Source organism: Falco rusticolus, chromosome 19 (genome assembly GCF_015220075.1).
Source record: "Falco rusticolus isolate bFalRus1 chromosome 19, bFalRus1.pri, whole genome shotgun sequence".
Lineage (NCBI taxonomy): Eukaryota > Metazoa > Chordata > Aves > Falconiformes > Falconidae > Falco > Falco rusticolus.
In genome coordinates, this window is record NC_051205.1 from 3,443,638 (window position 1) to 3,466,233 (window position 22,596).

Here is a 22,596-nt window from a genome sequence, read left to right on the forward strand (position 1 = left end):
AGGGGCTGCGGGCCGGGCAGGGGGCTGCGGGCCGGGCAGGGGCTGCGGGATGGGCACGGGGCTGCGGGATGGGCACGGGGCTGCGGCCGGGCAGGGGGCTGCGGGCCGGGCAGGGGGCTGCGGGATGGGCACGCTGCGGACCGGGCAGGGGGCTGCGGACCGAGTACGGGGCTGCGGGCAGCACGGCAGGGCTGCGGACCGGGCAGGGGGCTGCGGACCGAGTACGGGGCTGCGGGCAGCACGGCAGGGCTGCGGACCGGGCAGGGGGCTGCGGACCGAGTACGGGGCTGCGGGCAGCACGGCAGGGCTGCGGACCGGGCACGGTGTTGCGGGCTGAGCAGGGGACTGTGGGCTGGGCACGGGGCTGCGGGCTGTAGACCCAGGCAGCCCCCCCGGCGGGGCTCTGGCCGTCTGCTTGCTGCGGGCTGACGCCGAGCCGTCGCCATGGAAACTCCGGTTCCCGGTGTGGGCCCGGGAGGGTGCGCAGGGATGCTCGTAACCCCCCGGGAAACGGACCCGCAGGCCACAGGGTTGGGGGGAAACCCTGGAGCCCCCGAGCACTCCCCGCGGGTCTGAAGTGTGACCCTGCAGGCTGGGCGCCCCTGGCCACCCCGAGGAAGCCCCCCGCGGTCGGGAAGGGCCCAGAGCCCGCAGCCCCCGAGGACCCACCCTGGCAGCAAAGTCCCGGAAAGCCCCTGAGACACCGACAGGACATCTTCAGACCCTGCAGGAAACCCAGTCAGTCTGAGAACTGGCCCAGGAACCAGGAAAGATGCTCTTGAGCATGACTCGGAGGTTTTGGGAAAGCCCAGACAAACTGCAGGAGCCCTGGAGTAACTGGGAACACCCCAGCATGTCTGGAGCAGCCCAGCCATCCACTCAGAGGCCTGGAGAACAGCCCCAGCAATGTACTAAGCCTAGAAAGAGCCCTGGAGCATCCCCAGAGACACCACGATGCCCTACACCATCCAATGTATAGATGTATAGGTTTGAAATGCCCAGTGCTGAACTGAGGACACTGTAGAAGCAGGAAGACAAGCGCTCAGAAACAGTCAACAGCCCCAGAGACCCTACCAAGAACCCTCAGCACTCAGGGCAGCCCTAGAGGTACCAAGGGGGTGCCTCAATGCCCAAGGAAAAGCCTGGAGTAGCTCCCAGAGATGCCAAGATGGTCTGAGAGAAAAGCACCAGTTCCAAGCATAGCCCCAGAGCCAGTGAGCCATACCTTAAGATTATGCCATACCTTGAGACTATGCCTCCGCGTGCACCTGGGTCTCGCTGTGCTTCTGCCAGCACTTTTGTTCAGTGCTGCCAGGTCTGCCATACAGTGACTGCACTGCCCTGACCTCCACCAACCCCTGCCATGGGAGCAACGTGGCTGCCTATGCAGTATGTGCTATGGATGGGTTGCCAACCCAACGACGGGGTGCTTCTGCAGGGCCAGGCATAAGTGGATCTTGGTACCAGATGAGGGAACGAGAGAGGGGGCAGGGGAGGGGGCTGTACAGCTCCTGGCACAAGGGTGCAGCTTGGAGCCCATCTGCAGGGATAAAAAACCGCACAGCTCACACTCCCCTGAGAAAGGGTTTAATGGGGAGGGGAGGCACTGCTGTTTCTTTCCAACAAAAGAAAAGCTGGGGCAACACCCACAGGGAAGACATACACATATGCACACTATGTACAGAGTGACACGAGCAGTGCCAGGCACCCCAAGCCCCCTGCCAGCATCCCTGTGGTGGAGAATTGCCTCCCCCTTCATCCTCCTTGAGCAAGATGGGGGAGGGGGGGAGCTTGCCAAGCAAGGAGTGATTGCAGTCCTGACAGAGACTGGGACTAGGGGGAGAGTGGCAACCAAGGGATGGGGCCTGCCCACGGGATTGGGGAGGGTGGAACTCTTTGGTTTCGCCATTTAAGACTGTGCAGCGCCGCCCTGTCCAGAGGGCCGAGGGCCACAGGAGGCAGGGAGAGGTTCCAGGCACTGGAGTGGAAGGGCTCAGTAAAACCAGTTCCCCCCACAAGAGGTGACCTGAAGTGCCTGATCAGGGTTGTGGCTGTCTGGGACCTAGCAAGGTCTCTCCCCTGAAGGAACCTGACACAGACTGGAGAAGGGGAGACTCCAGGGTGTTTCTCCCCAACTTCCTCCCCTGCACCAGGCATAACTCTGCATGTGAAGGGATTTCACACCTCTGCCCAGATGTGGTTTGCCCCCCCCAGTTGCTGACATGCCCACCTTAGGCTGGTACCTCCTAGTTATGACAGGGAGTTGAGGAAATGGCTCTCCCCTGCCAGAGTGCTCAACATGGAGCTCATGTCACCCACAGCCATGTTGGCACCACCAGATGCAGGAAGCAGGAGGCCACCAGCAGGGCTTGCGGGCCCAGGCAGCAGCGCAGGTGTCTCTGGATCTTCCACAATGGCAGCAAAGTCAAGGTGCGTATTCTCCAAGTCCAAGGAGTCCAGGCTGTTGGCCACCTGCTCCCCTGAATCCAGGTAGCAATATGAGCTGCCTTTGAGTCCTTCCAAGCTCCCACCATAATGCCCGGGACCCCCACAGCTTGCCGCCATTTGGCCCAGCAGCTTATGCCCACCTTTGCCCACCTGCAAATGCATGCTCTGGCCTGGGTAACACAGCAGGGCATTACTGGGCCCCTCAGGTGTGGGACGGGCAGGGGGCAAGCGAAGCACGCGCCGGGAGCTGGCTTCCACTCCCTCGTAGGAATGACTTGGCTGAGCCAGGTTGCCCACATAGTTCAGACTGTTTTGGTGACCAGGTGGTTTAGGGCCACCAGGTGGGTGAGGCACCATCTCTGGGTTGAAGCATGGGGCGTTTAGGAGGTGCTGGGTCTCTGCCAGACCCTGCGGGTGATCTGGTTTGGTTTGGTAACCAGAGTATTTGGGGCTGAGATACAGTGGTGCCTGCACAGCTTGGCACTGCCCAGGTTCACTGCCCAGCCCCATGCCAGCCTCCCCTCCCTTGGAGGTTAGTTGGTCTCCCCACATCAAAGCCTGCTGGGCCTGCACATAGCTACGGACCATCACTTCTTTGGTCTGCATGGTGGGGGTCTGGGCTCTTCTAGTGCCCGGGCTCAACATGCCCATGTAACTAACAGGTGCCTGTTCCTCAGACTGGTAGCCACCAGACCCTACATTCATGGCTTGGCCGAATGATGCAGGACACTGCACGGGCCCAGCAAGCTTGGCATTCTGGCAGGGAGCAAGTGCTGGGGCAGGTACTGGGTAATGCTGCTCAGATTTGATCTGTAGTCGGTTAAGCCAGTGCCCCCCAGAAAACCCACCGTCCTGGCACGAGCTCACAAGTTTGGGTTGGTGCCCACAAGAACTGGGTAGTGGGTAGTCAGTACTTTGATGGTGACAGTGTGGCCCCGACATGGCAGCAGCAGAAGCACTGACACTTGGCTGCCCAGAACTCATCTCCAGATTGCTTTGGGGAGGTTCATCCCAAGGAGCTGGCATAGTCCCGTTGCCAGCATGCATACTTGTGAAGTGCTGGTTCATCTGGCACTGAGGGAGGGAGAACTCGGACTGAAGCAACCCCTCCTCCATGTCCCCATGCCCTCCTGTGTTCAGCTGCATACCCGCTGTGGTCTGGTGAGCACTGCTATAGAGGCCTTCACATTGCAGCTCCACACCGGTCCCCTGGCAAGGGAAGCTTTCCTCAGGGTAGTTCAAGTACTGTTCCATCTCTAGCAAGCCAGACTCCACGCCTGCACCAGGGCCTTCTATGCTCACGCTCTCCAGGAAGACATTTTCACTGATGCTGGGTGGGCGCGAGGAGAAGACATGGTGCTGAAGGTTAGCATCAGAACCACCCAAGGGCTGCAGAGCAGTTCTGCCTGCTCCTGGCACATTCACGTTACCCATGCTCTTAAAACGATGCACCTTGGGCACAGCATGAGGGTTGGCTGCAGTCCGGGCAGGATCGCTGGCCCGCCGCACACCATTCCGGGGCACGAGGTGAGGGGGAATGCTGCCTGCATAGCCCATGTAGTCATTGGAACTGTGCCTTCGCAGCAAACCATTTGCAAGGAAGCGGGGTTTGACTGGCCCAAGGTAGTCCCCAGGTAAGCTGCCGTGGCCACCCATGCCCACCCGCTCCACGCTGGGCAGTGGGGTTGGGGGTGGGCCACCTGTGGCTGCAGCGTATTTGGCCTTGAGACAGTAGCGCTGGGCTGGGGTAAGGCTGCCCACACCTGGCAGCCCTCCGGAGTGGCTGGCATCACTGGAGCGTCGCGACTCGTCCGGAGAGATGGGGTCATAGCCGTCTGCCAGGCTTGCCGCGCCAGGCAGTGCCCCTGCCTCACCACCCAGGCATGGCCCAGCCAGGTACGGGGACACCAGGGATGAGCGCCGGCTCACAGTGTAGGCTGAGCTTATAGTACTGGTGGCACTGCTTCGGCGCTCGTTCAGTGGCATGCCCATCTCTGCTGCTGACAGCTCCGCAATGCGCCGGTGCGAGGCAGCTGGCGGTGGCAGGGGGATCCCAGGCACCTCCCCAGGCAGGCCTGAAGAAAGAAAAGGAGTTACACCGGGGCACTCAGGACACAGCATGGCACCAGTAGTCAGAGGAACAGGCAGCCACCTCCAGTACCAGGATGCAGCCTCTTCCATGGTTAGTGCCTGTTAGGACAGGAAGCAGATTCAAGCAGTGGCAACAAAGAGGGGGCAGAAGATCATTTAGAATCATTTAGGTTGGAAAAGACCTTTTAAGATCATCGAGTCCAAAGATGGGGCACAGCCCAGATGTGGGGGTCCACCACTAGTGAAAAGAAGGTGTGGAAACCTCTACAGCAAGAGACCAGATCTCTCTTGCCCATGGGACTGACCCCGCATCCAGGTGGGAGGGAACCACAGTCTCACCGGCTCCAGGGATGGCTGGCAAATTCAGGCCCTTGGTAGCCGATGGCTTCCTCATCTGCTTCAGTTTATCAATGCGAAGATTTTCTAGCTTGTGGAGGGCCATGAGACCTGAGGTGCCCATAGGCTCACCGGGCACCACATCCTCCAGTGTGGACAGATCCTCGTAGCTCCCACCTGCGTTACCCGCCATCTCCACTCCACTGTCATTGTTGGTGGTGCTGCCAAGTGGGGAGTGGTCACTGCTGCAGGACGACTGCCCACCTGGGCTGGGCTGCGGCTTCTAGGGGGTACCCAAAACATTAACCAAGGAAAAGGGGGTCAGATATCCACTATACACTTAATGCAACCTGTGAGCCCACACCCTGCCAAAGGTACCTGGAGATGACTCCCCTACCATGCAAACTGACTCCTCCAACAGGCCTGCCAGGCTGCCCTCTGCCATCACCCCTCCATTCCTTACCAAGGCCAAGTCGGGCACCAAGAGCTTGCCGTCATCCTTCCGGGCATCCATGGGGCCATTTGTGTCTTTCTCCTGCTTCATGTCTAGGGGGCCACTGGGGGTGGGCAGTGCACGGCCTGGCACCACATCCCCCCGGTGCTTCTTGGTGACATGGGCATCAGGGCCGTGCACCGTCTTCACATGTTTGCGCAGGGAACTGGGGTCTGTGTAGCGCTTGGTGCAGCCTGGAATCTTGCACACATAGGGCTTCTGTCAGGGAGAAAAGGTAGGCATGGTGGAGGGAGGGTGTTAGCTCTGACTAGAGACCCCTCCCAACAAAGCACCAGCTGGGCGTGAAATAAATCCCCCTCCCCTCCCTCTCAAGTGGGCCTGAGAACTGAGGGAACTGAGGGTGGGAAGGGATCAAAGAGGCTGAGTCCTCTTGGAGGGGGCATGTTAGGTGCTACAGCAGGGCCCTGGTGGAGGTTCTAGGGAGCCAGAGGGGAACGCAAGGAGTGGGGCAGGGTGTAAAGGGACCCTGGTGGGAATGCAGGTGACTGAGGAAGGGAGCAGGGTGCCATACTTTATTAGAGCAGGCAAGGAGGGAGTCGGAGCACACAGAAAAAAACCCAGGGATGCAGGGAGTTTTCAGAGTATGGGCCTACTCAGAAGGCAAACAGGGAGCCCAAAGGGGCGCAAATTGCCCCAAATAGGTCTGTACCTCATTGGAGTGAGTGCGGTTTTGATGCTTGGCCCGGTCAGAAGCATTGGAGAAGGCCTTGTTGCAACCCTCGTGTTCACACACGTAGGGTTTTTCACCCGTGTGTGAGCGCAGATGCGTCTTGAGGTTCTCCAGGCGTGAGTAGGCTTTGTTACAGCCTTCGAACTGTGCAAGCAAGCAGGGTGAAACATGCCACACACCTTCAACAGACCCTGTACCACATCATCCCCACACTACACATCCACTGCACATCTGCCATGGACATGCATCACACCTCCCAACCAACGCACAACACGACTGCCCTCCTTCAGGTGCATGTCCTCACACCACTACACAGCCCTTCGCCCTTCTGGCCAGCATCTCGGCACCTCACTATGCACTGGCCACATGGCTGTGCTGTACCCAGCCTGCTACACACCTCTTTACCCCACGTGCATCTCTGCCATGCCACCGATCACATGGTCTCAAGCTTGCCACCCACGAACCCCACTCTATCACGCACTACTGTGCTCCCGATCACCCTGTCTGTCCCACCTCTTTTTCCCCACCACATGTCCCTCAATGCCACATTCAAGCCGGGCCAGCTCACACCCTGTCCTGAGCTCTGCCCGGTGCGAGGCACCACAGCTTAGCCGAGGCTTCTCAGAGGCTCATGCCAGCTCACCGTGCATTTGTGGGGTTTCTCGCCTGTGTGACGTCGCATGTGCACCACCAACATGTACTGAGCCTTGAAGGGCCTCTGCTCTCGGGAACATGCTGCCCAGTGGCACACAAACTCCTTCTTCTCCCCATGGATATGCTCATTGTTGATGTGCTGAGGAGAGAGGGGCATCACTGGTAGCATTGGGGAGGGTGCTAAGTGTCAGGGAGATACAGGTGTTTTAAAAGAATATCATGGGAAAAATGGACATAGAGGGATTAGGATGGTGGGTAGAGACACCAGAGGTCAGGGGAAAACAGAGCGGTCAGACAGAGTCTAGAGGAGGCAGGGGATACAGGAGATGGCTGGCGGCTACTTTGTGAAGACCAAGAGAAGACACAGGAGTCAAAGTGGTCTGAGGGGTGGTCAAGGGGACATAGAAGAGCTGGAGTGTCTGGAGGGAGAAAAAGAGATAAGGAGGAAGTCTGGATGCACCAGTGGTTCAGGAGAGCTGCCCCAGGGGTGAGGAAGGCCAGACTGGGTGTTCGCCTAGGGACATGGTATAGGAGGGTCACAAAGAACTTGCTCACAAGAAGTTGAGGTTGCACGTCCCTCCCTTCCTAGGGGCAACTTCCAACACTGTGCACCTGTATGGCGAGTTCTTAGGTCCAGGGGCAGGGAGCAGTCCCGTATAGGACAGTCTTCAAGTAAGAGTCGTGGGTTGACACAAGGGGATATCAGCCAGCAGCCTGAGGGCAGGTTCTGAGACTGGGTGCACCCAGGCAGGACCTAACTCACATGCACCAGCTGCTCCTGCGTATCAAACTCCTTAGCACAGCCGTCCCAGTAGCAATTCGTTTCATACACGGTCTCAGACTCAGGTTTCCCGTCCTCCTTCTCCAGATCTTCCCGAACATCGAGCATCCCCAGCAAGGGGTCCTGGAGGATCACAGCCAGATAAGCACTCCCAGGTACAACCCTTCGTGCTCCCTGTTAGTGGGAGCGGTGCCAGGGAGGAGCGCAGAGCCCCGGGGAAGCAGAGGGGTCTCAAGGCCTGGGGAATACCTGGGTGCCTGTGGAAGCTGGGCTGGAGATATCGCCCTCGGACCTCTTCTCTGGGTATTTGACAGTCAGAGGGCTGCTCAGGCTCCACTCCAACTTCAGCTGCTACCGAGCCAGGCACGGGGAAAGTGGAAAGCAGTCAGCACTGAGATGCCCGCTGGACCACCACTTTTATGGGATGCACCGCTTACATGGATGCAAGGCCCCCTTACCTGGCAGTGTTTGAGGGTCCCACAAGCTGGGGCATGGTGGCGGAGCCCTGGGCGGGTGGACAGGTGCTCATGGGAGCTACATGGTGGTGGTGGGGGGGGTGTGTGGCTGTACAGGTGGCCTTGGCCCTTCTGCTGACCTGATGGACTCTGGAATCCCAGTGATGGACTGCAGACAGCAAGAGGGATGAGCAGATGACACCATCAAAGGACAGAAATTCAGGTCTTCTAAGCCAGGGATCCCAGGTATCTGAACTCCCAGACACTCCTTCCCTAACCCACCATCCCACTCTGCTCCTGCCTTCCCTAGCCCTCACCCCAGGCACTCCCGAATTTAGGAATCGGCATTCAGGCTCCCAGACTGACAGGCTGCATGCCTGCCAGCGAGGCTGAAGTCTGGTGCCCACCTGATGGTGCTGATGGAGAGGTGGCCATAGGAGCCACTGGCAGAGGCACAGCGGGAGTTGATGAAGGCAACGAGGGAGTTGGGTGAGGTGCGGATTACCGTCTGCAGGTCAATGCTGGAGTCTGACAGGGGTGAGATGGACAGTGCCCGCTTTTTGCCCAGTTTGCCTGCACCACGGGGCGTTGAGAACCGTGAGCCTGGGATGGCAGCAGAGAGCAGAGGGCACTCCTCTCAGCATGGGTCTTAGGAGGCTGAAAAAACCCCCAGGGACACAAGCCTGATGCTTTGGAGCCTGGAGAAGTACCCTGAGTGTGCCTGTTAGCTTCTGCTATAGATAGGAATAGAATAGAATAGAGTCATTTCAGTTGGAAGGGACCTACAATGATCATCTAGTCCAACTGTCTGACCAGTTCAGGGCTGACCAGAAGTTAAAGCATGTTATTAAGGGCATTGTCCAACTGCCTATTAAATGCTGACAGGCTTGGAGCACCAACCACCCATCTAGAAAGACTGTTCCAATGTTTGACCACCTTCTCAGTAAAGAAATACTTTCTAATGTCCAGCCTGAACCTCCTCTGGCACAGCTCTGAACCATTCCCACACGCCCTATCACTGGATCCCAGGGAGACGTGATCAGCACCTCCCTCTCCACTTGCTCTCCTCAGGAAGCTGCAGAGAGCAATGAGGTAGCCCCTCAGCCCCCTTTTCTCCAAACTAAACAAACCCACAGCCCTTAGCTGCTCCTTATAGAACATACCTTCCAGCCCTTCACCAGCTTTGTTGCCCTCCTCTGGATGCATTCGAGTCCCTTCACATCCTTCTTAAAAGACGGGGCCCAGAACTGCACATAGTACTCAAGGTGAGGCTGCACCAGTGCTGAACACAGCAGGATGATCACCTCTTTGACCAGCTGGCTATGCTGCCTTTGATGTGCCCCAGTATGTGGTTTGCCCTCTTGGTGCCAAGGCTAATTGCTGGCTCCTGTTGAGCCTGCTGCCCACCTGCACCCCCTGGATCCCTTTCTGCAGGGCTGCTCTCCAGCCATTCCTCTCCCAATTCATACTTGTTGCTGGCTTTGGACCATGGCAAGGCTTAAAAATGTCCTCCCTCCCTACCACAGCCATCAGTGTTCCTAGGGGGTACCTGAACCCCTTGACACATGTGTACTCCCTGCTACAGCTGATATCATTCCAAGAAAAGCATCTGAACCCCTTGGTCACAGTCAACACAAATCCTCCCGTTCACAGAGGCATCACTGTTCCAGGAAAGACACCTGAAGCCCCACTAGTCTCGCTCTCATCATAGGTGTCACTGCCTGACCCCCTCAGCTCACACACCTGCACCCCTAACACAGCACCATCCCCAGGAGATGCCTAAAGCCCTTGTAGAACCCCTGCCTGCCCCATGCCCTCCCAAGACTGGGGACTTACCGTCACCACTGCCTGGGTGCTCAGTTCCTGGCACCAACCCATAACCACGGTGACCGCTCATGAGGTTTGACTGATGGCATAAGGGAAAGTCAAGTCCTGGCAGAGGGGAGAAGACAGGAAGATGTTTTAGGGTGGGTGGCACAAGCGGGAGAGGAAATCCCCAGAGCGTCCCCAAACCCAAGGACTGAATTCGAATTGGGTGCCCCTCACACCCACCGCGGGCACTGCTCAGCCCCCAGCACTGGCCAGGACGAGGAGGCTACGACAGACCTTGTGGCCCTGGGGCACCCGGGGCTGGTCCGTGGGGGGGGCGCAGGCAGCAGTGCTCAGCATAGCCGGTGGCCGGGGGGCTGACGGGGTTGAACATGTCGCGGCGGGGCCTGGCCAGGCTCAGGAACACATCTGGTCCTCGCCGAGGGGCTGGAGCCGGCCGGGGTCTGAGGAGGACAAGAGTGGGCTGGGACGGCCCCTGGACCCCCGCGCCCAGTGCTGTCCCGGGGCCGCCAGGGGGCGCCGCAGCAAAACGCAGCCGCGGGGCCGCCCGGGCCGCCCCCGTGGGCGCGGAGGTTACCCCGGGCCCCGCCCGGCGCTTCCCTCCACCCACGTCCCGCATCCCACGTTCCGCCTGGCGCTTCCCGCATCCCACGTCCACCCACGTCCCGCAAGCTCCCGCCCCACCTGGTGCTTCCCTCATCCCATGTCCACCCACGTCCCGCATCCCACGTTCCGCCTGGCGCTTCCCGCATCCCACGTCCACCCACATCCCGCAACCCACGTCCTGCCTGGCGCTTCCCGCATCCCGCGTCCACCCACATCCCGCATCCCACGTCCACCCACATCCCGCATCCCACGTCCCGCAAGCTCCCACTGTGGCCGCGCACCCACCTGCCCAGGGTGCACAGCCCCCTGTGCTGCCGCCTCACTGCGGTGCCCAGCGCAGACCTCGGCCCTGAGCCACGGCAAAGGGATGTCCCGGGGGTGCTGCCAAGGCAAGAAGGGCAGGTGACAAAGGGGGAAACCCTGTCGTCATCCCCATTTTGGGGCACAGACACAAACAACGAGGGTCTTAGGCACAGGAACTGGGCTAGAGGACACCTGACTCAGCAGCAGCCACTGATGAACATCTCCACATACCCAAACACTCTGGGGACCCCTGCCCTTCCATGGTGGTGGCCCCTGGCATTTTTCCTTGCCCTCTCCCACACGCATACATCATGGTGCTCCCTTCCCATCAGTGGCCCCTCTTGCCCTAAGGGCTCCCACTTTCTCCCCAGAGCTGGGGGCCATTCCCTACCTGGGACACGGGCCCATGCGTACCTGGAAGGGAGAAGGGGCTGGTGCAAGAGGAGATGTCTGCAGAGCCAGGGGGCAGCCCCCCCTCCCCCCCATCCCTCTCCTCCCTTACTAACCTTACAGAGACATAAACCATGCAGAAAATTGCATGCCTCCAGTGGGCTAGGCGGGGGCAGGAGGTACAAGCTATGGCAGCTCTGTGTGTCACCACAGCCACCTAGCCAAACACTGAGGCCATCTGGCACCCCCTCCAAAGCAAGTACATCTGTCCCCATGCCCCCAGTGCCTGGCAGGCCCCCAGGCGCCTTATGGCACCAGCAGAGGGGAGTTAACACACCCTAAGCACACAGACCGCAGTACAGATAACAGCATTGCCCAGCTCAAGGCCACCTCTGATAGCCTGGCACAAGCGGTGACACTGCTGCAGGGCACCCTGTGGTCACCCATCACAAGCATCCCTTGATACTGACTTAGCAAGGTGCCCTTGTGCTTGGTGCTGTACTAAGAGGGTCCTGTCGCAGCAAGGCAAGAGTCCCAAGCACACTGCAGTGTCTGTTGCAGGGGGAATGAATACACACATGTGCGCCCAGACACCCACACAAATATCCACACTCAATCCACATACACAGATGAAAAAAATTATGAGCTCTAACTGCCAAAAGGGGGAAACTAAGGCATAGACAGTTAGAACCATTCTTGGTCAAAGGACCCAAGCTGGCACCCTGCTCTGCTCTCCTCATGGGTCCTTGCAGCATCTGCAGGTCCCACCCAGTCCTGCCTTGCCCATGGGTCCCCACCCTGCCTGCAGGCCAAAACCCTGCCCTGTCCCGCCCACACATCCCACCCCTGCCCACAGGGCTCAGCCCAGCCCTCTATCGCATCCCTGCCTGCAGGTTCCTGCCCTGTGCCTAGGTCTCATTTCCACCTGCCACTCTGCTTGGTCCTGCCCATGGTCAGATCTCCAACCGTGGCTGTGCTTTTGACCTCTACACCCAGGTCCTGGCCCACAGCTCCATCCCCACCCATGGTCACTGTCCTGCCCCAAGACCCCTGAGGGCTTACATATGAAGCACTGAGGCTCTGGAAGAAGAAATAACCACATGGTGAGGGACAGGGACATGCGGGTGGCGCTAGGCACACGGCATCCTGCCCCATCAGCCTCCCTCTCTGACAGACCAAGGGAATCGCCCCAAACAAGGGGTCTGGGGGAGTGGGAGCCCCTCACCCTGCTGGGAAAGTGCTGGGTTGAGTTTGGAGCACGGAGGGATGAGGGGGGCAGCAATTCTTCCGCATGAGTTGCCCCTTTGAAAGCTTGTCGTGGGGCTTTGTGAGAGTGTCAGCCAGGAAGAATGGAGCAGGGGGGGCAGCAGGGCAGGCAAAGGGGGAGGGAGGTACCCGGGAAGGTGGCAGCGCTGGGGACAGGCAAGGGAAAGAGAGATGAGTAGGAAACGGGGGGGTGGGGGGGTGGAGGGGGGGGGTGGGGGGCTCTTACCTGCCCGCTGGACCAGCTGCAACATCTAACAAAGAGAGGGTTTGCAAATCCCTCACAAAAGTTTGTCTAGTTGTGGAGTCAACCACAGCACTCCCCTAGCCCTCTGCACACAGCTATTCATATGTGTGCCCGCACACACACAGATGCATGAACATACATTTGCACATATCTGGAGAGGCACAAGGGCAGCTGGGAGCTGCTGGAGTTCAGCAAAGCCAAAGCCCCCTGCCTCCCCCTCCCAAAAACCATCAACTGAGCTCCCCCAGGCTGCCCCAGAGCCACAGTCCTAGCCCACCAGCTCCTTGCTCTATGTAAGAGCGGCAGGTTGCTGGCGTGCAGGGCAGTTACCATACACGGCCACCCCAGCCCAACGGAGAGCGGGGCTGTGCCCATCTGGACAGATGCACCCAGATGCTGCAGCAGCAATGGGATGAGGGGCTCTGCCCTGAGGCCAGCTGGTTCCCACCAGCCTACAGCTCCCCACCACAACCAGGACTTGCTGCCCTGAGCTCGAAGCAGATGAGGCACCATCTGTGGGGCATCTACCGCTTCCAGGAAAAGGGTTAATTCACCCATAGGCTTTGTGATGTCCCCCTTTACCTTGCCGACTGTTAGCCCTGTTCAACTTGCTATGCACAGCTGTGCCAGCCCCTGCCATGCCTGCTGCCTCCCATACCCCTGCACATACGTACATGTGCACACACATTCACAGAGCGCATGCACACACTCCTGCAGAGTGACAACCATACAAACTCCATGTGCATGCACACAGTACCTCTGTAACATGCTGCGCACACACACACTTATGCACACCAGAGAACACACGTGTCCAATGGAACATGTGGAAAGCTGCATGTACATGCATACAACACACATACACACATGCACACAACACATGCACATACACAGGTTTACATAAACGTGCATGGAGCATGCGTGGCCTCACAGAGCGCACACGCATGCATGGTGTACCATCACACACAGGGAACACACAAGTACATAGCACAAGGAACATTATCCCTGCCTCACAACTCCCCAGCCTCGCACACCACCTCCCTAGCTGGGGCGATATTCCTTCTGCGTCCCCTCCAGCACCCACCACGCAGGAATGGGGGCAGCTCAGTGGGGCTCTGGTTCCCACCACCCCCACTCCCCGGCCACCTAGGCACAGCAGGAGGGTCAGGGTCCTGCTCTGCCAAGGCAGCCTCTCCTTCCTGGGTCCAGGCAGAAGGGAGGACTTTGGCGAGCAGATGCAGCCTGGCGAAGGCTGACTCTCCCCCTGGGGCAGCCTGGGGGCAGGCGGGTGCCAGGCGGGCACGATGGCAGTGACAGGGCTCTTCCTGACACCCCCCCCCACCCCACCCCCCACGTCCCCCCTTGCTGAGCACCAGCACGGTGGCAGGGTGGCGATGCAAGGCAGAAAGTGCCCAGGGCCCACAGGTCCCAGCTGCAGGATGCTCCCCCCAGCCCGTGGGGTCCGCAGGGTCTCCCCAGGCCCTGATGGCCCCCGAGCAGGGAGGCTGGAGGGGGCCGGGGACGCTGGGAGCCAATGGGAACCGGCCCGCGGCTCCCCCACCGCCGCGCTGCCTCCCCCGCCTGCCGCACACCGCCTCGGCCCACCCAAGTCGCAGCCTATGGGCATAAATTTGAGAGCCAGGCGCAGCCGGGATTGAGGGGAATCTTCCCTCGCTCTCCTCCTGCCAAGAAACTCAAACTGAAACACATTCCTCCTCCTCTCTGCCAAGAAAACAAGGAGCGCAGCCAGCGGCAGGAGCAGTTGAAGCAGGGCTGGCTCCAGACGCCGAAACGCCGCGCAGGAGGGGGTCAGGACTGGCCATCCCCCTCCCCCCTCAGCTCCCTGCCTTTTATTTCCTGCAAACACATCTAAAATCTTGTCATCTGGCTCCAGTTTCCTAAGGACACTGGGGAACGGTGCGGCGGGGGAAGGGAAGGAGAGGGAGAAGGTGCAAAAGGCGAAGAGGGAACGGAGATGTAGGGAGCTTGTAGCGCGGGGCAGTCAGGATGCCTGCACGGATGGGTGATGGAGCAGAGACGGCGGGCGGGAAAGAGACACATGTAGGCACTGACGGGGGAACCGCACGCTGTTAGCAGACCTGGCTGCAAGAGGAGGAGGCGGTGGGCTGCACCCCACCGCACCCTGCGCCAGGGCAGACGCCCACCCCAGCTCCTGCCCTGCGCCAGGAACGCTGCCTGCTCCCAGCTCCCCACCAGCCCCCGGGCTGGCCAGCCCACACCAGTGGGTGCCGTGCGCTGCAGCAGGGTGGCCACCATCCAGCCCAGCACACTGGGGGGTGATGGGGGTCCCTGTCCGCACCTCGGCTTTGTCCCCATCATCTTTCCCTGCCCCAGGCTCAGCCCCGGCAGGGTTAACCGCCCCGGAGTCCCACTGTGGAGGAATGTGATGTCAGGGCAGGATTAGCCCGTGCAGCCGAGATCCCAGCCGATAGACCAGCAGCACTGAGCTGTGTGTGGCACAATCCATCAACCCGCCCAGCACAGCCCCCAGCGTGGGGGGCCTGGGGGAGGGCTCTGTGTGTGCATGCGTGGGGACATCTGTGTTTCCGTAAGCGTGTGTGCATGTGAAGGCACAAGTTCGCATGTTTGCATGTGTGGAGAGGGGTTTGTGTTTATGGGCAAGTATGTTTTTGGAGGGGTGCTTGTCTGTGTACTCACCAATGTGTTTGCATGCATGCTTGCATATGTGCTTCTGCATGTCTACATATGTGTGGAATGTGCCCATGTGCATGTCTACATGTGCATGTTGGGAGCTAAGGGGGAGCCACTACATGTTTGGAGGCCCCATCACCCCAAACCCTTACTCACTGGGGGAGCAGGGGAGGGCCAGAGCAGAGAGAAGAGGCAGACAGGGAGCAGGGTCCAGCAGTCCAGCAGGGGTTAAGGTGGGGAGACACCCCAGAAGGCCTCAACTTTGTATCTTTCCACCCCCTCAGGAAAGGTGGGCTCTAGCCCTGGGTAGGCAAACACTTTCGCCTGCCAGGGGCACAGAGGCCTGCCAGCAGCCCTGCAGCCCTCACCTCAGCCATCTTGTGACCCAAGGTCAGCCATAGACCCAATTGGTTTAACCCTACAGGGCCTTAGGAAAAACACTGATCTGGCTTAAGATCTGCCTTCCCACACCGGGGCAGCGGTTCAGGCGGCGCCACGGCCAGGGCAATCCTGCGACGCAACAGGAACCCAGCGGAGGGCCAGGCTGAGCCGCAGCAGCAAGCAGCAAGGCTGGAAGCGTGCTGCCAGGGAGCCAGTGCTCCCTCTTGCCCGTGGCAGTCCCGCACCAAAAGGACACATCCTGGCTGCCTCCCAGGGCAGACAGGGTCCTGCAGCATCAGCGCACTCCTCCCCGGCTATGATGTCTCTTGCATGCTGTACAGCCTCCCCAGGTGCCACGGCTAGCACCCGCCGGGGTCGAGGGGAAGGCCGCTGGCAGTGGGGCAAAGACATTCTCCCCCCTGGAAGAAGCCCCTTTTCCCTGCCCTGGGACCAAGTCGGGGCCAGGCCAGTCAACACTGGGGAGCTGCTTCCTCTAACCCCACACACTTTCTCATCCCTGCCTGCAGCAGAGCTGACGTGCAGCCCTCCCGCCTCGCTGCCTTGCTATGCATCTGACCCCACTGTTAGGCCAGGCCTTTAGGGCGAGCCCAAGCTCCTCTGCATGGGGCAGCTAATCTGCCCAGGACTGCGGCTGCCACAAAGCACATTGCTTCAGGTTCAGGGGGTCTGAAAGGGGATGATTCAGGGTCACGATCCCATACTGGCGTGGGCTGCCAAGCTCGTTCCAAGGTGGTCCCTTGCCTGGAAAAGATGAGGCAGAGAAGAACCAGCTTCGGGAGAAGTTTACACATGCGTGGAGGGGAAGGGGCAGAGACATCCCTGCCAGGGCAGATTCAGGACATCTTCTACTCGGTTCTCCCTCCCTCCCTTCTCCAGCCCCAGCTGCCACCTTCAGAAAACGTAACACATCCTCATTCCCCACTTCATGCCAAAATTCGACTCTGCTCTTCACACCACTTCCAGTAAGGACCAGAGGTCCCTCCCCAGCCCACCCAACCCTCCAGCAGCACAGCCTTATGCAAGCCACAGTACACCACCACCCATACACCACATCTCAGAAGGGGGCAAAACAATCCAGCCCCTCGCTCCCACATGCATCCACACCCACTCATGACCATGCACTGACATGCCTCTAGACACGTTAACACATGCTAACACACGTGTGCTCTGGGAGGAGAGGAAGGCAGTCCAGCCTGGGGTGCAGCCCTGGCTGCCCGGTCTCCAGTGCACCCTGGGGCAGAGACAGCCCATGGAGGAGGGCTGCAGGGTGGGACCTCACAGCTTCACGCTCCCTGTGCCTGTTCCCCCTCTAAAGCAGGGACCGCCAGCCCTCAACCACAAGCTGAGCCACTCAGGAAGCCATGGCAAGCCGGGCAGGCAGGAGTGGTCGTGCTTGATAGGTGGTCCCTGGGCAGGCAGGCAATTGTCACGGGCTTGCATGTTGTTTGCTTTGGCCCCCAGCACAGACTACCCCTGCAAATTGCTCACATAAAGCCACTTCCCTAGCCCCTACCTTCATTGGGCTGGAGTCTGGGTGGGAGCAAGGTTTTGGGGTGAAGGTAAGGGTGGGTGCACACATGGCAGCAGCTGCTATACAGAATTTTTATGCTTCCTCTTTCCCTCCCAGTGCTGGAGGGAAACACCAAAATTGAACATGTGGGACCCATAAAAGCCCGGCTCTGAGTCACAGCTGTGGGAGCCCCTGCCAGGCACTGCTCCTTCCCATGGCATCAAGGCATCACCCCCAACCCATCAGCGTGTATTACATGGAGGGACACCCCCAGAACAGGGGCTGCAATGCAGGAAATCCTGCCATCCTGAGGGACTGAAGGTAGGACATGGCAGGCAGTGGGCTGCAGTGTCGTCATCTGTGCTCCCACTGCAGTCAGGGTAGTTCAGACTGAGCCTGTTCCCACCCCAACAGCTCCATCCTGCAGGATTCCTCAGAAGATGGGAACAGGAGGATATGCAGGACCTGGCAGAGACGTCAGCAGTCATTAAAGGATTAGATATACGATAGCAATCCCTTTTAATCTGTCTCTCGACATGCTGAGCAAGGAGCATGGAGCAAGGTAAGCACAGCACACGGGGATTTAGGAAGCATAAATTGCTCCTCCTTTGGGACAGGAAACCCCTCTGTCTATTAAGAGGTGGCGGTGGGAGTGCCTGTGGGCTGTTCCCAAAAGTCTCCGGTGATCCCTTGCCTGCTGGGACACATTTGTCTCTCCTGAGGTATCTGCCACTGGTGGAGGTGGGTGGCACAGATGCCTGCTTTCCTGTTCCTTGACTAGAGAGAGACCTGCTCCATCCGTAGACACAGCAGCCCCACCACTTAGAGCCATGTTCTCTGCCACCAGAGATCTGCTCCCCCTAGATCAGGGGTGGGAGTCTGACAGTGGGGTTGCACCACATCTGGAACATCCCCCCCCTCCCCGCCCCAGCCTTAAACCCAGATGCAGCAGAGCTGAAACCTGACTCTGTTTTTGCTGCTTGTTCCCACTCGGAGGCAGCTATTTTATCAGCTGTTCACCTTGTTATTCTGCAGCTTCTGAAGGGTTTTGATGTGCCACAGGGATTGGGGTGGGTACACTTGCTGTGTTCCTGTGAAAATTTCGGTAGAAGAATCCCCCCGGTCTCGCCAAGTTAGCATCACTGCTAGTGATGCCAGTTTAGCATCACTGCGATTGCTAAACACCAGGAGAAGATATCAAGAGAAACTGAGGCACACAGAGAGACTCTAGTACCACAGATGTGAGACACTGACCAGGCAGATAATTGTGCACACATGCATACAGGTGTGTACACACACACGCAAACAGGCCCCTCTGTATACATGTCCACAGGTGTACACTTACATACACGATCCTGGGGGACACTCTGGGTGTAGGATAGCTCTTCCTTCTGACCAACTGCCAAACACTCTACCAGCATGTCAGCACAGACAGACAAGAACAGGCCCAGTGGCCTGTAGAAGGAAGGAAAGACAACACCACAAATACCCTTTTGTCACACATGGGTACACGCATGTATAGGTGTTCATGTTTCTGTGCAGATGTGAATGTGTGTACAGGAGAGTGCATGTATGTGCAGGTGGAGCGGTGGGAAGAATGGTATTCCCCAAGGACTACGGGCTGGCCAGCCTTCCAGCACTGCAGCTGGAGTCCTGAGCTGCGGCACATCACTAACAGCATCCCCTAGTTGCACTGGAAGAAGGGCCATCATGTCTTCCAGCCCATCTGCCCAACCACCCTTCACACCTCCTGGACAGTGAGCCGCAAATCCCCCTCCAAGCCCGAGCTCAACACCCGCCTCTTCTCCGGCTGCCCTGACATGACAGCACATGTGACAAGGTGTCCGCACTGACTCACTCCCCTGGATGGAAACTTCCCTACTCCAGGGAGATTCTCGCAGCTCAGCCAGCTCCAGTGCCACCAGGGGAACACAGTACTGAGTTTCTTCCACCACCTCCCACTAGACCAGCCACGGGGACCTGGCAAACTTCGGTTCCCAGCCTGTTCCTCATTTTGTGCTTGTTTTTGTGATAGAAAAGACCCTGGAACATGGCAGAGATAAGGATGCCCCCACAAGTATCCAGTGATTTGGCTACAAGCAGATGCCCGGGCAAGTCCACTCACAAGCATTACTGGGAGCTCATGCATGCACACAGTGGCAGCTGGGCTGGCAGATGCATAAGGGTACACACTGAATGGTCTCAGGTCAGTCTCCTCTGAGGTGCTGTGATCCTTGGTAGTAGGGGAATTTGGGGATCCTACCAGGCACAAGTAGTTTTGGTGTGGATCTGCTCCAGGGTCTCAATTTCCAGCAGACCCCCTTGCCCTCCAAGACCCTTGAGAGTAACAGTAGCCTTCACTGCACTGGGAAAATGCTCAAGGGAGGACATGGATAAACCCAGCTTGCACTATGCAGAGACATGTGCATCAATAAACCAGCTTCAAACAACCACAACAGCATGGAGGAGGAGACAGTAGGTACCTTTGCCATCCCGTCTCCCACAGAGGCAGCTTCTGCCTCAGCAGGACACAGCAAACCTAGCCACACTGCGAAGCTTTCCTAGGTCTGAATTTCTGAAGGAGAAACTTCATCCAGCTGCTTCCTCTTCCCTTCCCCCCAGCCCACCACTGCACCAAAACCCAATGCCCATCCTCAGGATGCTGCACCCATCAGTTCAGGCTGGCCACACGTAGCCTGCACACCAGAGTGGGGAAAAACACAGGTACCCGGGTGTCCAACAGCATCTGCTGGGCCCCCACAGCCCCTCCAGGGCTGCACACAGGACCCTGGCTGTGCCTGGAGTATCTACTAGTTTCCCAGACCCTAAACACAGTGCTGCAAATGCTGCAGCCATCCAGCCCCACTCAGACCCAGCTGTCTGCCTCTCACCCTCACAGGAGAGGTGCAGTCACTGCAGTGCTGGGTGCCCCATTCTGGTTAGGGATCATCTGGACTTCACGTGTGCATGTGTGTGGATGGCCTGGCCCAGGGCACCATGACATGGAGAGGGTAATTCCCCAGAGAGACACCTCCTCTGCCTTTAGCCTTCCTGCACTCTCGGGTCACTGAGGGCTTGGTGCAGCTTGTGGGTGCTGGTCAGACCCCAAAAAGGGTGGCCTTATGCCCGCATAGGCTCAGTTAGCTCATGCTCGGTTGCAAGCTGGGCTGACCAAGTCTCACAATGCCATTGCTCAGGCGCTTCTCATGCTGGCGCTGCTCATCTGTGCCGTGCCTGACCGTGGCCAGCCTGCTCTGCCGGCCCTAGATTCCTCACGCCAGCCAGGGAATGATGCAGAGTCAACGCCTGAACCCAATGGTCCTGGAAGCTTCAGAAAGGCAGCCAAAGGGTCGGCATCCAGTGGGGCACAGGACACACTTAGAACCATCTGCCAGAAAGGTCAAGCCTGGTGTCAGCTGCAGGAGGACTCACGACTGAGCTGCCTCACCCACCCCACCTGCCCCCAGCCCCAGTTCTCTGAGCACTAAAGCCAGTAGCAGTCCTCGTGCCAAGTGTGCAGGAGGACTGATGGACACTCAGAACCAGCACAGGCAAGGACTCAAGGTGCTCCACGAGTGATGTGAAAAAGCAGCTCTGCCTTCCCCTCAAAACCAGAGAGGTCTGATAAACTCATCTAGGCTCCCTTTCCCACAAACAGCTGGACCAGGTGAGCTTTCAAAGACCCCTTCCAACCTGGGCCACTCTATGGCTCTATGACTCTAGGTTTCCCAGGGTGGGACACTTCCTTGGCAGCCTCTGCTACAGCCCACGTGGGCAGTGAAGAAGCAGCCCCAGGGCCTGCGGGATGACGGCTGGGAAGCCAAGGTGCACCAGGACCCGAGCATTTTGCCGTGGTTTCTGGGAGGCTCCTTGAGGTGCACAGAATCTCCCTGTGCCTCACTGCTGCCAGACGCTTGCCCTGGCAGGCTGTCAGGGGAGCAGGGGGACCCATTGTCCCAGCACCAAACCCTCCTCCCCTCGGAGCCTTGCCCAGAGCCCCAGAATCGGTGGGGAGGGAGGGATGCAGCCGGCCACTCTGGCTGCGGGGTGCACGGGCTGGGCCAGCCAGCTCCATGCCCTGCCAGGAGTATGCCACGACTGGTCCAGGACAAGGGAGCTCAGGATGGGATGGCCAGGAGCTTGCACCTGGGTGGGTGGCACTGCCCACCGCCCACGTGTGCCCGGGGACGCTCCTGCAGCTGCTGCGTCACTCGGGACAGGGCAGCAACTTCCACCCGGTCGCTGCTCCCGGTCCCACACCCGCCACCCGGGCAGCAGCGCGGCAGGGGCTGCCGGCCCTGGAGCGCGGAGCCCCCCTGCTCCGGCCCGGCCCTCCCATCCTCGGGCTGCGAGGGGCTTCACTGGGCCGAGCCCCCCCCCCACCCCGCCACCCGGCGCACGAAGCGCGGCGGGAGCGTGAGGGCGTGGGAGTGGGTGTGAGCGCGCGCGTACGTGCGGCGGAGCGCGGCGGGGCCGGGGCGCGCTGCCCGCCTCGCGCTGCCGGGCCCCCCCGAGCGCGCCCGCCCCAGGCGGCCCCCACCGCCCCGCGTGGGCCGGCCCCGCGCCCCGGAGGGCCCCGCGCCGGTAGCCCCGGTCGAGGTCCCGGCGGCGCCGACGGGACGCGGCAGCGGGACGGGGCCCGGCAGAGGGTCTGGCGCCATCCCAGCCCCCCCCCCCCCCTTCCCGGGGGAGCGGGGGGGCCCCGGGTGCCCCCAACCTCTGCCCGCGGCCCCGACTCGCCCGACGGCTCCTACCTCCGGGTGGCTCCGCGCGGCCCCGGGCGGGGCGGCGGGTCCCGCGGCTCCGCGCTCTCCCTCCCCCCGGCTGCAGCTGCGGCTCGGTCCGGGCGAGAAGCGGCACATCCAGCGGGACCCTGGCGGGCGGGGCGGGACGGCGCGGCGCCCCCCGCGCTTCCCCGGCCCGCCCCGGGCGCCCGGAGAAAGTTGCCCGAGCCCCGCGGGGGCGGCGCGTCCCGGCAGAACTGGCGGGGCGGCGGGTCCCGCTCCGCCAACTTGGGCGGCGGCGGCGGCGGCGCCGAGCGCGTTCGGGACGGAGACCCCGGCCGGGAGCGCCGCCGGCTCCAGCCACTCCGAAAACCCGGGATGGATCCTGCACGCGCGGGACACGCGCGCCCGCCGCGGCCCTGCCCGCGCGCGGGGCCGGCGCGCACCCCACGCGCGCGGTGCGTGGCGCACGCATAGGTCCCGCACGCGGGCCGCTGGCGCACACGCGCACCCCCGGCCGTGCACAGGGCTGCGCGGGTACCCGCGCGCCTTCGCGTCCACGCAGGCAGCGCTTACATGCCGCGTGCGGGCAGAGGTGGGGGCACACGTGCGTGAGCACAGACACGGGGCGCGGGCAGCGGCCACGCGCACGGAGACCCCTGCACACCCGGCGTGCATCGTGCGTGGAAGCAGGCGCACGGG

General features: G+C 60.2%; 1 protein-coding gene across 2 annotated transcripts; it reads right to left on the reverse strand.

The window, feature by feature from the left end:
- Nucleotides 1-321: 321 nt before the first annotated feature.
- Nucleotides 322-22,198, reverse strand: GLI1 (GLI family zinc finger 1). 2 transcript variants are annotated; one of them, XM_037370865.1, is made up of 13 exons: nucleotides 21,925-22,198; nucleotides 10,671-10,766; nucleotides 10,056-10,222; nucleotides 9,786-9,881; nucleotides 8,357-8,552; nucleotides 7,953-8,118; nucleotides 7,744-7,842; nucleotides 7,477-7,617; nucleotides 6,703-6,852; nucleotides 6,039-6,203; nucleotides 5,339-5,587; nucleotides 4,879-5,158; nucleotides 322-4,523 (listed from the first exon to the last, which is right to left on the reverse strand). In XM_037370865.1, exons 3-13 carry the CDS (start codon nucleotides 10,150-10,152, stop codon nucleotides 2,251-2,253), a joined length of 3,912 nt encoding a protein of 1,303 aa, XP_037226762.1. In that variant the 5' UTR covers nucleotides 10,153-10,222; nucleotides 10,671-10,766; nucleotides 21,925-22,198; the 3' UTR covers nucleotides 322-2,250. The 2 variants fall into 2 exon arrangements, with proteins under 2 accessions (XP_037226762.1, XP_037226761.1); XM_037370864.1 differs by having other exon boundaries at nucleotides 7,744-7,845.
- Nucleotides 22,199-22,596: the final 398 nt, after the last annotated feature.